Raw genomic sequence first — 13,856 nt, forward strand, 5'->3', positions numbered from 1 at the left:
AAGGGGGCGGGAGATTACACAGTGCATCAGCCCAGCCCCATCACAGGAAAGACAAGAGGCTTGGTCCTTGACCCCATCCTCAACACAACAGGCAAATGTCTGTTGGAAGGGAATCTCTAACTCATGGTGCTTTATGCCAAGTGCCATGAGTTACAGCAGGGACCTGTGCGTCTGTCAGCACCCTTTAAGCCAACTCACCAACAGTACCAAGTCAGTGAGGAATTCTGTGTTCATTTGTTTTACATGCAAAGGAGAGAGGATTTGAAGAGTCTACAGAAGGAGGAATGCAGGGCAGCACCACTGGAGAAGCAAAACTGACGTGCTGTGGTTCTAGTAGCCCAAGTCAGTTCCACAAGATCGGCCAGCTAGCCAAACTGCTAAAACAGCACACAGGCATGTACTTGTAGCACTAAAAGATGCCTCAGCACTTTCTGTGGCTACCAAAAGAAATGCTATGACATGTAAACATAGCCTCCCACCTGGAATGGAGTGTCAAGTTGACCAAAAGGCACACTGTCCAGCCAGGGGCGATAGGGGGATGTTTTCATACCTGCCATACTCCTGCGACATTGGGGTCAGGGGCTGTTCTTGACACCCTCCATCAGTTCCCAGTAAGGGAAAGGATAGGCAGTCTTTAAACAGCCACTGCTTCAGGACCAGGTCTTGGTACCAGAGCAGTAGCTGTCAAAGATACCCCATCAAGTTGGCAGTGGTAGCAGCCATTTGTGCCAATGCCACTGCTGTTGCGAGAGCACAGGCAACAGATCATGCTCCCACCACAATGGCACTGCCACGGTAGCACAGCTCGTACCAGTGCTCATTCTGCAGCATGGCAGCAGGGTGCTGGCATAGCTGCTTGACAGGTCACCATGGCAGATTGCTGTTGAGACAGTCACTCTACCTCCCTTCTCCCTGGAGTGGAGAGAGTACATAGGACTGTGAAATGCCTCTGATCTGAGGGCCCCCTCCTGTAGCAATACCGCAACTAAACAGACATTACATTCAGAGCTACAAAACATTCAAATAGGAATGCTTTATTATTGGCAAGAGGAAGATTTTTGTAGCAGGTAAGCCATTTTTGCAATGCTAGACATCTGTACATTTAAATTTGTAGCACTACAAACGCTATGCCTGCCCACATCCTAAGTAATGTACCACTGTATGGTTTGTAGCCACTCAATGAAAAAGGTATAGAAATAGTCTTGTACCATTCCTGGGGACTCGTGGTGTTTCTAAGGAGTAGCAAAACAGTAACTTTCCTTCCATCTTAAATTAACACAGGCAAGTAAAATTACATTCTGAAATACAGTTTTGTTCTGAAAAGTGACTTTACAGACAGCCACTGTATAGATCTTTATACATTGTATGTCAACAGTTTCTATGACAATTTTATCTTGATTTATAATTGTCAGCCCTACAAACCTGGCCTAGGACCCTAATGCCAAATTGGCTTGTCATCTCACCAGTAGCAAAGATTCTGCAAGCTAAATGCTACCCCAAGTATAATTCTAGTGCCCTCAAATTAATGTTTATAAATCACCCATCTGTACACTCTTATTCATTGTGAATTAATGCAATAAATGAGTCATTCATAATTCAGGCTGCCCATACATCTTTGGTAAAGAGCACAAATTCAATAAGGCTCCAAAATATCAAAATTACCCTTTTTACTTCACTATTTTTAAACAATTAACAGATTGATATTAGTAGCTTAGTTATAGCTTTCACCAAAACAATACAATAAAATGGACAGTAAAAATTCATTATATTTAATGAAATAACTGTGATTAACAAATAATGATGGCTTGTGGATAACCTATACAAATTACAGACAGAAAAACTGGAAGTAGTTTCCAATACTATGAACCGGTTTTTGGGTACAGATATTTTTAACAGTAGAGAAGCAAGGATTTCTTAGGTTGATATCTTTTATTAGTCCAACTGTGCAACTGGAATAAAGTTAGACAAGCTTTTGAATGCAAGACACTCTTCCCAGTTCTCTTATGACAGGAACCATGCACAGCCAAGTGAAAAAAAAATAGCAGAGGGGTGGCTGGGGGGGGAGAGGGGGGGAGTAAAAGAAAGCTTCAGGGGTAGCAGACACACAATTAGCAGAAGAAAAGTTTATCACTATAAAGCAAGACCTAACAAAAAGGTAGGAGGGGCACCTTTTTCTTTCCCACTTTTCCTGTGTAGAAAGGATTCGGAGGTTGAGTAAAATACAATGTGCCATAAAAACCAATATCCTTAGTTCTCAGTGTCCAGCCAGTCTACGGATTTTTGTTACCAAGTTCACTTTTTAAACGTGTTGGGTAGATTTAAAGCTTGTCTAACTTTATCCCAGCTAGATAGCTGGTCTAATAAAAGATATAACACTAAGAAATCCTTGCCTATTGCATAATTTCTGGACCACTGCTGCTACAACATCACTCTTACACTACTATAACTGAAGATTAAGTTTTGAGATGATGAATTCTTCCAAAGTAGAACCAACTACCACAGCGGTTCCCAACCCCAGTTTGTGACCCTAATGAGGGTCACAGGTGCAATGCTGGCAATGCCACACAGAAAAGATGAGCCACGTCGCATGCCAGGAGCTCCTGGGCACCTGGGCCGCCACAGCTGCACTCTGCTCCCGGCAGCAGGGCACAGGAAAAAAAAGGTTGGGAACCACTGATCTACCATGTCTGTCACTTTAGGTGGCTTAAAGGATACAAGTAAAAGTATACAATCAGCATGGAGCAAAAACTGCACTTGAATTCTGAAACTGCAAGTTTTTGATTTTTACAGTAGTCCAGAAGAAAAAACAAACAAAAAAAACAAACCTCTGTTCATTCCTATTTTATCATTTTAGGATTTATTACAGACAGGCAAATATATTTGGAATTAAAATGCAGGGCACCCTCACTAATGATAAAAGGGATAAGTAGCAAACAGTATGCTGTAATGTTTTTATGATTATGAAGTGTTATTTCACTTAGCAATTATGTAAAAGTGGTGCCTTGGCCATAACATTTACTGTTTACAATCTGCAATAAGCTATACCTTTCTCATGGGATGCGAAATAAAATGTTATTCATACCATCTTTCCCAAGAACAAGATTTATATCAATTACAGCTTATTTCCTATATTAAAAAGGATACTTGTTCACTTAAAAAGCAAAAGAAAGGGAAAAATAATCTATTTAATTTCTTCCTTTGACTGTAAAATAAAGTTGCTTGCTCATTTTGCTAAAGGGAACTTTCTAAATTCCGTTTCACCCAAAAAGCCTAAAAGAACAAAAGATATAAAGGTCACTTTTTGAAGATCTGTTCAAGACGCTACATTATTCAGGAATAAAGAAAAATGAAAGCTTTAAAGAGTCACATAGTAGCAACCGGATTACAAATACATTCACTAGTGCTCTTCAGATTACAGTGTTACTTCTCAAACTTGAATGAAAGGTAAACATTGTAATAACAGTATTTAGAAGTGTTCACTTTTATAATAACTTACACGTTGTCTTTCACCCAAAAAATAAAGCTCTTTATAAATTGTAATAAATTATTGTATTGTATTCTCATGTATATTACCTGCCCCTCGGCTATCTTATTGGAGGAAGCAAGAAATTTAATATGTAAACACACGATGTACTTAAGTGCCCATGTCTTCTTGCACAAAACATGCCCTGGACTAAGATAAGCACCTTATTTCAAAAAGCAGAATGAAGGGGAAAAACTAAACAATCTTCCCCTGTTGCATCTTAGTGGCAGCTGCCAGGGGGGCAGAACCTGCTGCTTGCCCTGCTCCCTGTGGATTGCATGCAGATTTTGCTTTTGTTTTAGCCTGGTAAGTGACAGAAACTGCTGTTACCATATTTCTCACATAATGCACACACTGATTTCTAGCAGCTGTTTTTTGGGGAAAAAAGTGGGTTGTGTGCAAGAATATACTATATATTTTTACCTACAAGAATGAATCCAACCTCCACAAATCCATGGTTTCAGCAAAGGAGGAGGAAAGAAAAAAGTTAAATGCTAATATAAGGCTGGAGAACAGCATGGAAATTGGTATGTTAACCACTTGACTCCTGTATGGCTACAAAAGCTGACAGAAAAAGAATTTATCATTTAGCTCCTAAAAAAAATGATTTAATGATAAAAAGTAGGTTTGTCTTCTAAGGAAAAGATGATAGGTTGCTATAGAAGTTTCAGGCTAAATTTGACAAGACAATGTAATAAGAAATCTGGTGAGGGGACCGGGAAGGATAAAACAGAGCAAGAGAAGAGATCTTTTCTAGTACGAGTTAAACCTGCTGGAGACAACTAGTATGGGACAACAGTAATGTCTCTCTCAATAGTCAATCTGTAATTGCAATTGCACTGGTACAATCATTAACAAGCACTGTAACACTGCCACTTAATATACAGCTAAGCATTTATTATAATACCATTTTCATTCAGATATAATACACGCCCAAAACAGGACACATTTTATTTTGGGAAGGCCTCAAGAAGGAAAAAAAGATATTTCCTTAGAGTACAGATACGTACATGAGGGCTTGGGTATCCGGTGCTGTGGGAACATGCTAGAGCTGGGCAGGAGCCACAAGGCAGGCTGTAACCCAGCACACAGCCCCAGAAGTGGCACCGTTCCAGACTCAGTGCACTGGGCCCAATGTGACAGACTGCTCTAGAGTCAGCATTCAGGCTGGACCCTGCCACCATGTCTGGGAGACGTGCTGGGTTGGACCTGCCATGCTGAGTGCAGTTGCGGGCCAACCCCACATGCCAGCCCTATGCAGTTAGAGAGGATGGCCCTCCATGGGTCTGGGAATTTTGTAATAGAAGGTGGGTGAGGGAGGGACTGGTGGCAGTGTTAGCTGTCAAGGCTCCCAGAGCCACGGCAACTAATGCTGCTACAGGATTTTCAGATCCATGGGGAGGCCTCTCTTCCTTGCATATAATGTACACCCCAATTTTTCCCCAGCAGGTTCTGGGGGGCAAAAAGGTGCAGGTTATGTATAAACACCATATTTTCTTACCATTCACTTAAAGTAACTCTATAGAACTGCTACTTACCTGCAGATTTAGTAAAGGAATTTTTAGCTGAATTACTGATGTGATCAATCAAATTCCAACAACCACATCCCTTTAGAAGTGCTTGTGCTGCACATGACATTGTACACTCCTTGCTTCACAGGTAAAACAGTAAGGCAGCTTCAAACTTTATCTCCTATTAGTCCACACAACTATAAGGTTAACTCAATGTGTTAAGAAGTTTACTTCACCTCTCAGCAAACTGAAAACATGTATAGTAAATGGAAAACTGAATACCCAGATTCCTAGTTAAACAGATTTCAATGTAACAGGATTACCCATTTCACCTCAGTAACAGGGCACCACCGATTCAGGAATAGCATCACTTTGCTCAAACAGCAATGAAGGCAGGAAAATACCTACCCTGACAAACCAAGAATTACACCCATTAGACTGAAGAGGACTATGGGACAGCAGAAACAAAGCACTGTGAACAGCCACCACTTAACTAGTTTATTGTATAGATGACAATAATTTGGTCAAAGTTCATAATATAATGAGCAGATGCTTGAAAATGAAAAAGCGTAACTTCCAATTAACTTGTTTCTGCAATTTTAAAGTATTGCCCCTTTATGCAAAAAAAAAAACCCAAAAAAAACCAAACTGTTGAAGCAAAACTTTCTTCCAGGATCTTTAATGGATTTCTACAGTACTTATACACTGATATGCCATACAGCAAAGATTTAAATCATGTATCAAGCATCTAAATAAAGTGGTTTAATGACTGCAGAGCATATGTTGGGCACTTAAGTTTTATAATCCTGCTGTTAATGTTCAATAGAAGAGAGATATATTAACATGCAATCATTATAAAGTAGAGATAATGAAATCAGAAAAAAAACCCAAAACTTAGAAACAAGTTCTGTATTTTGCTACTGAAAAAAGTATAACTTTCCCCAAATAGATACAGTACATCAAAAGTAAGGACCTTAATTTATGTTACATTTCCACTTTAATCCCAACGCCTAAAATAGTAAACCAACATTTATGATCAAGCATATATTTACCAACCAAATCCCAATCATCCATGCCAGAGGTAACCAAGATCATAAAAGCATAGAGAAGAAGGGCCAGAAGAGACCTCCAGAGGTCATTTAGTTCAACCTCCTGCTTGAGGCAGGATCATCCCCATTCAAACTATCCCATAAAAATCCATAATCTAAACTTCTGATAAGACTGCCATCAAGCCTGACACAACAAAAGACTTAACACCCGAACCTACCACAGGTAAAACAGAATCACCGAGGCAGCTAACATCCCACTTCTATAAAAGACTGTTAATATATGCTCAAGAGCAGTGGTCACCAACCAGCCATTCGCAATCGACTGGTTGATCACGGAGCCTCTGCCAGTCATTCTGAGGCTGGGGGTGCCAAGTACTTGTGTGCATGCACATGTACGCCCCTCCCAGCACAACAGGTCATCTCTGTGGGAGGGACAGGGCAGGGGCCAAATCGAGGCCCCGCAGTGAGGAAGGGAGTGGGGCACAGGCAAGAGCAGGTGCTGAGGTGAGCGGTGCCCCGGCCAGGCCAGATGGTGGGAGAATAGGAACCCAGGCAGCTTGTCCAAGGATGCAGGGGTGCTCCTGCCACTGTTCACACCTGACAGAGGCCCAGGGGGCATGTGCCCCCCTGACATTTGTGCGCAAGCCGGAGGCACTGCACCTGCACCCCAATGCAGCTGCCCCAGGAGCGGTGCAACACCACATGCATCCCACTGCTGGGCGAGCAGGGAAGGAAGCTCAGCCCCGCCATGGGACTCACATGGCATCACACTGCTCCCAGAGCACTCCCAAAGCAGAGCTCAGGGCGTGAAGTGCAGCAGCAGCTGCCTCCGCCCAGCACACAGATCAGGGGGCACATGCCCCCTGGGCCTGTCAGGGTGAGTGCAGCAGCAAGAGCCTACACGCGCGCACACACACACACACACACACACACACACACCCCCGGATGAGCTGCCCAGGGTCCGATACTCCCACCACCACACTTACCCTGCCCCTTCTTCTCTCCCCCACTGCCTGCCTCACTGCAGGGGCCTTGAACTGCCACCTCTTCCCACCCCCTCCCTCCCACACAGACTGACCTGCTTGGTGGGGGTGGCAGTGCACAGTAGACCCTAGGTTGGACTTTAATTCAAAAAGTGATCTTATACTTAAAGAGGTTGGAGACCACTGCTCAAGAGATTCTAGATAGAGGGCCAGGCCCCTCACACAGAGGAAGGCAACAACCTCCAACATCCATACCAATCTGATCATAGGGCAAAATTCCTTCCTGACCTCATATATGGTGATCAGTGTGACCCAAAGCACAGGAGCAAGAACCTCTAGCCAGGAACCTCCAGCTAAGTCCCAGTGGGAGCACTAGCACATCCCAGTCCAAATCCCCAGCTGGAGCCAACACCTAATGCCTTTGAAGACAGCTTAAAAACACCCTGACACATTTAGTTAACCCCCCGCCCCACAAAAACAGTGGTGGGGAGGGAATAGAGGCAACCAGCAAAGCCCAGAAGCATGGGAAATACCCATAGTAGAACATAGGCATAGCTACACCTAGATTATGAACAACCAATGGCTGTTCAACCTTTTCTTGAATGCCTCTAGTGATGGAGAGTCCACAATTTCTCCAGGCAGTCTATTCCATTGCCTCACCATTCTAACATATGAGCACTATTCCAAGATATGGACAACAGGGCTCCTGAAAGTGTTGGGAATTAGGGGACAAAACACAAAGAACATCATTGGACACGTATCAGTGCCAGATGGGTACATGACAGGTGCATTAATCCCTGCAGCTCAGGAACATGCAGAGGTTAATGGTGCCATCGCTTGTTCCACTGCAAGGGACCAGTTTGGATCTAACTCATGAGTATTACTGATCTACACATTTTAAGGAAACAAAGACCCAGTCCCAGTCTGTTGCAGACAGGACCTACCGGTTTCCTATCATAACAGACTAAAATTTGGTATTTAACAAGACTCTTATACACTACCATTATGAAATGCATTAAATCAGGTCCCTCAGCTCTGTTTCACAGTAGATGGGACATTACATTTTGTCTACGGAGTTTGAAGAAGACAAATGATTCTGAAAATTTAAGAAATGCCGTAAGCTTCTGTATGGTAGTATAACTAAGTTCTACAAAAGACACAAGAAAAAGTTTCCTCCTCCAATATTTTTATAAAAGCCAAAAGCTCCATGTACTCTACATTTATATTTTGGGGTGTATCTGTTGAAGACTGTAGTAAAATAAAAATGAGTCAGAGAGTCACTGGACTGGAAGGGACCTGTAATATCATTAAGTCTGGTTCCCTGATATAGGTAGGAGGTTAAAGAGCTCAAATTAGCTCAACAAGATGCTCATCCAGCCTCTTCCTGAGCACCTCCAAGGACTGGCGACTGACACACTACCTCTGCTGGGAGTGTGTTCCAGGTTCTAGCTACCCTTATGATGAAGTTCTTCCTTATGTACAGCCTAAATCTTCCCTCTATTAGTGTGTGACCATTGGTCCTTGTCCTCTCAAGGGGTACCTTCCTGATGAGTTGCTCATTCAGATTCTTGTGTCCCCCCCTGACATATTTGCAGACAGCTATCATGTCACCTTGCAGCTTCCTCTTATCCAGACTGAACAAGACCAGCTCTCAATCTCTCCAAATAGGGCCTATCTCTAGGCCCCTAATCATGCAGGTGGTGCTTCTCTGCACCCTCTAGAGTTAATCTACATCCTTCTTGAAGTGCAACACCCAAAACTGAGCACAGTACTCCAGTTGTGGCCTCACCAATGCTGAGTAGAGGGAGAAGCACCTCCTTGGATCTGTCGGCAACACATCAGCTGATGCACACCAGAGTTTTATTTACCCTGCTGGTGACTTCCTCACTGTTGGCTCATATTCATCTTGTGGTCAGTTGCGACTCCCAGGTCCCATTCAGATGCCATGCCAGCCAGTGGGCTACTGCCTATTCTACAGTTGTGGTGAAGGTTCTTCCTATCCATATGAAGGACCCAGCACTTTTCCCTGTTGAACCTCATCTGATTCTGATCAGCCCATAGAATCAGTCTGTCATGGTCATACTAGATCTTTACCTTATCCTCTGGTGTGCCCGTATTTCCCCACAGATTGGTATCGGTGGCAAACTTAATCGTGGAGCATTCCACCCCCTCATCCAAGTCATTAATACATATTTTACAACGCATGGGTCTAAGCACTGATCCCTGTGAAACACCAATGGAGACAGCCCTCCAGGATGAAGCCATCCCATCAATTACAGCTCTCTGGGACTGGCCTCTAAGTCAGTTATCCGCCCACCTCACTGTAGGCTGGTCCAGGCCAGTACCCTCCAGTATGATTGTAAGAATTTCAAGGGAGACGGAATCAAAAGCCTTACTGAAATCTAAGTAAATGATGTCTACCTTGTGACCCTTGTCCAGCTGGTTAGTTACCTGGCTATAAAAGGACACCTGGATTGTCAGGCATGATCTACCCTCCACAAAGCCATGCTGGTTGTCTCCTAATATTCTGTCAGTCACAAGCTTGTGACTGATGGCCTCTTTAACAATCTTTTCAAAAGTTTTTCCAAGGACTGAAGTCAAACTGACTGGTCTGTAGTTTGTAATCATCCCTCTTCCTTTCTTAAAGATGGGCACCACATTAGCCCTCTTCCAGTCTTCTGGGACCACCCATGAGTTCCATGATTTTTTGAATATCTTTGCCAACAGCCCTGCTATGAGTTCAGCCAGTTCTTTCAGGACTCTTGGATGTAGGTCATCTGACCCAGTGGATTTGAAAATGTCCAATTGTTCTAAGAGGACTCTCACCTTTTTGGGACCAATTTCATGCTGTCTATAGGCTTCCCCATGCTCTCTGGGCCTCCAGATGGATGCACAGCTTCCATTAGCCTTCTGGAATACCCATGTGAAATATTCATTCAGGAGCTCTGCCTTTTTGTGTGGATCAACTGTGGGCTGTCCCTCCATATTCAGTAGGGGTCCCACAGTGGAGCTCGATTTTTTCTTGCTCCCCACATACCAGTAGAATGACTTTTCATTGTCCTTTATTTCAGATGCCAGCTTGATCACCGTGCCGGCTTTGTCTAAAAAAAAAAAAAAAAAATCAAAAGCCTATACAAGAAGTCCTCGACTTACGACTTTTTCAGTGATGACAAATGGCACTTAAGACATTTATAAACTGACACCCTGTTTCAACCTTGCAACCTGGGTTTTGACTTTACAAAGCTGCATCCAGCTGGTAAGTCTGGTGTGGCAGAAGGGGAGTGGGAAGGAAAGGGGTGTAGGGAAGCAGATCAAGAGCCCCATGGTGAGGGAGGGGCTCATCTGGCGGCTCCTGCTGCTTGTCCAGGAGAGCATGTGGGGGGGAGAGGCATATGCCCCTGGATCTGCACAGGGAGGGGCAGGCAGGCCCCCCAAAACAAACAATTGTGTAGGTTATATTTATAAAAAAAAAAATTGATTAAAAATTATATAGATGTATTATATATATTATTATATACATTTACAGATAGATAGATAGATAGATATGTTTGGATGAATGTTATGTACACATGATCTTTTAAAAGTGTTCCTAATGCAAACAAGCATGGTAAATTTTTTCCTCGTGTTGCATACGTTTGGATTAGAACTGCACCAATACATCCATCCAATATTGGGATCGGCACTGATATAAAGAAAATTGACCATGCTGGAAATCGGCCTGATGTGGCCGATAAATGTGCCCTCACAGGGTGTGTGCAGCAGCAGGAGCCACCCCCACTTCCCTGTGACATGGAACCAAAAAGCCTGAGTGATAACATGTGTTCAGGAACCTTGTCAGCTCATTTTTGTTGAGCTCTGAGGCTGCTTTAATGTTTCTGATCATTTCTCCAGTCCTATAACTGGAGCTATTAAATAGGTAAGCAAAATTATTTGACCAACTATGTAGTTGGGATAATGTTAGACAAGTTTTCAAATGCAAAACAACAGCCTGCAGTCAAAAGCCCACCTGACTCAATGGAGCCACAACAGCCTGCAGCCAAAAGCCAGCCTGACTTTATCCCAACTAGTCCAATAAAAGAGCTCAACCTAGAAAATCATGGCTCCTCATACTGAAGTAGTAACATTTTTAAAGGAAAAGACATGCAAAAGGGCAGAAGTCAAAAATCCATTCTTGTAGACTGCGACCTATGCAGAAAGGCCTGTAGTTTGTAGCAAAAGCATACATGCCAGTGACATCTCCTGCCTCAAACCCATTTAATTAACACTGCACAGCTCAAAGTTAGCATCATGTATGTCTCAGCCTTGCACAGGATGCCAACTGGCTCATTTGGGTGCCAGTTCTCCCTCCCCTCCTCCTCTCCCACAACCCCTTCCAAGGTCAACCCTGTCACTCCAAGCTCTGAACAAACTTAAATCACACCAGCTCTAAAACATTGTCCTGTTCCTAGATGCATGGTTCCCAAATCCTTTTTCCTGAAAGATTATACATCAGTCTTTTGCAGGCAGCAGTTGGTGAAATGCCTCTTGGCATCTTTCTCTTCAGTAAATAAAAAGATGAAGACCATGTAGAAAATGAGCTATGACATTCTCCATGTGGTATAAAGATGATCACCTGTGGCTGCAAAATGTAAAACCATATGAAGAGAATTTGTTTCCTAAATCATGAAATAAAATAGTGCAACTGCTGAGACAAGCCCCATTTGGTATGAAGCCATAGGCTGCTGCTCTGCTCCAGGAAACCCGGCAGGCAGTAGGGGCTGCTGTGCTTGGTGCTGCCAGGACCCCCACGAGAGACAGGGCTGGGCTCTAAGCTGAGTCAAAGATACCCCACAACCGCTCTCCTTGCGGGATGGGGCAGGGCAGGCCTGGTGGTTCACACCTGAATGAAGCCATTGCCCACATGTTCTCAGCATTTCCCCCCCAGCCCTGGGAGCCATTAGAAGGATGAGTACTGGCTAGGCTGAGGCAGTGTTGCCAAACATATGATAATTACCATATTTGTACAGCAATTTAAATCTTTGTATAAATGTACAATTGATAGTAGAAGTGTTCAAAATGTACAATAATTTGAGGCAGCTAAGTAATATGCAAAACCCAAGTCACTCTCAGGTAGTCTCAACTGACTTTCAGGTTTACTGTTAACACTTTTCTATGACTGCTTGCCTTGAAATATAAATTTTTTTATTAATGTATTTTGTGTTCCAGGTCAAATCAGTTCCAAATCTTATCAACTGACCAGAATTCAAAGAATTCCAAAAACCGTATCAATTGAGCAGGCAGAATTCAATCATTCTAAACACCATGTAGGGGGCTGCAACTGACAGCATCCTCCATCGCAGGCTCTCACTCTGGGACTTCAGATGCTTCCAGATCCACTGGCAGACATCCTAGGTGCAGGCCCAAGCCTGGAGGTCTTGGGATATAGATGCCCCCACTTGATCTTAGCCCACAAGAGGCTGAAAAGCAGTAGTCTTAACTGACTTTGGGAGGGGTGCACAGTTTGGGGGTGGAGTGGAATTTTAAAGGAAAATTGTGTCCCCCAAGTCAAATAAGCCAAATCAATTCCAAAGCCATGAGTCATTCAAGAACCAAATGAAGCCCTGCTACCAGCAAACATCTTCCACCCCCACCTGGGGCTTCAGATGCTTCCAAATCATTTGGTGGGCATCCTAAATGCAAGCCCAAGCCTAAGCCCAGAGGCTTGGGCTTTGGATGCCTCCAGTTTCACTCGCCCTCAACTGTATGGCCACAGGGGCAAACTAGGGAGGAGTCTCCCATTTCCATGAAGTCAGCATAATGCGGGGATCTTCCTACTGGAAGGAAGTGAAAGTGGGAGGGTAAGTATGCATTACCTTGGTCAGGGTACTACCCCTGCAAGTAAGAAAACCACCTTAGTGGTCATGGTTTTTCTCCTACCAGGAAAGTATGGGTTTGCTGTCAACACTTTCTTATGACCGCTGGCCTCGCAACAAGAAAAGCTTCAACTTATATCCACTTATCACTCCCTCACTGGGCAGTTACAGTGAGCAACACCAAGTGAAGGAAAAGGCTAATCTGCATACTTATTTGCACATTTCAAGCGTAGTTTTTCAGCAAGCACGATAATTTCGAGCTTCCAATACGATAATCTCCCGTTTCAGAGCCGGCGAGTCCGGGCGGGGGCCGAAGCGGCGGCGCTTACCGGGCGGTGCTGAGCAGCGGGTGCTTGGTGCCCACCAGCTTGCGGACCTGCAGCGCGACGTTGCTGAGCTCGTCGCTAAGGAGGCAACGCAGGCTAAGGAAGGAGGTGGGGTAGCCCACCAGCTTCTCGGCCTCCGACACCACTTTGCTCCAGGACGCGGCCGAGCCCGGCCTCGACAGCAGCCCTCGCCGCCCCGCCACGGCCGCCCGCGCCCGGCCTCCGCCGCACAGCACCCGCAGCAGCTGCAGGGATCGCATAGCCTCGGCCTCCCTCAGCGCCGTGCGCTGTCCGGACCCACAGCGATGGCAGGACTGTCACTACCACCATGCGCGGCCGCCGCCTCCCCCCGGCAGCGCCTTGTTTGTGAGCCGGCCGGCCTCATTGTGCCCTGGGCGCCGCCATCTTGGCTGTCGCAAAAGACGGCAAGCCGTAAAGCAGGAGCGCAGGTTAGATAACAGGGTCCGCCCCGCTCTTCCTCGCTTTACGGCTCGAGCAGGGATGAGGGGCGCAGAGCGCCGCAAGCTCTTCACCCCTGCTCCCTGGAAGAGGTGGAGCTTCGTTACCCAACCCCACCCCCACCCTGCACCTCCTCCCGCTTCTCATTGGGTC

General features: G+C 44.8%; 1 protein-coding gene across 3 annotated transcripts in view; it reads right to left on the reverse strand.

The window, feature by feature from the left end:
• The window catches only part of PDSS2 (decaprenyl diphosphate synthase subunit 2), a 183,530-nt gene extending 169,862 nt beyond the window's left edge, over positions 1-13,668 (reverse strand). For 2 of the 3 annotated variants that reach the window (XM_019537850.1, XM_019537851.1), the window contains exon 1: positions 13,248-13,668. In XM_019537850.1, the coding sequence (XP_019393395.1) occupies positions 13,248-13,504 (257 nt within the window). In that variant the 5' untranslated portion in view covers positions 13,505-13,668. The remainder of the gene's footprint in view (positions 1-13,247) is intronic. The other variant, XM_019537849.1, reaches the window with a different exon arrangement.
• Between the last annotated feature and the right edge of the window lie 188 nt (positions 13,669-13,856).

The sequence above is a fragment of the Crocodylus porosus genome, unplaced genomic scaffold, assembly GCF_001723895.1.
Source record: "Crocodylus porosus isolate Cpor-Errol unplaced genomic scaffold, CroPor_comp1, whole genome shotgun sequence".
In the NCBI taxonomy this organism is placed as follows: domain Eukaryota; kingdom Metazoa; phylum Chordata; order Crocodylia; family Crocodylidae; genus Crocodylus; species Crocodylus porosus.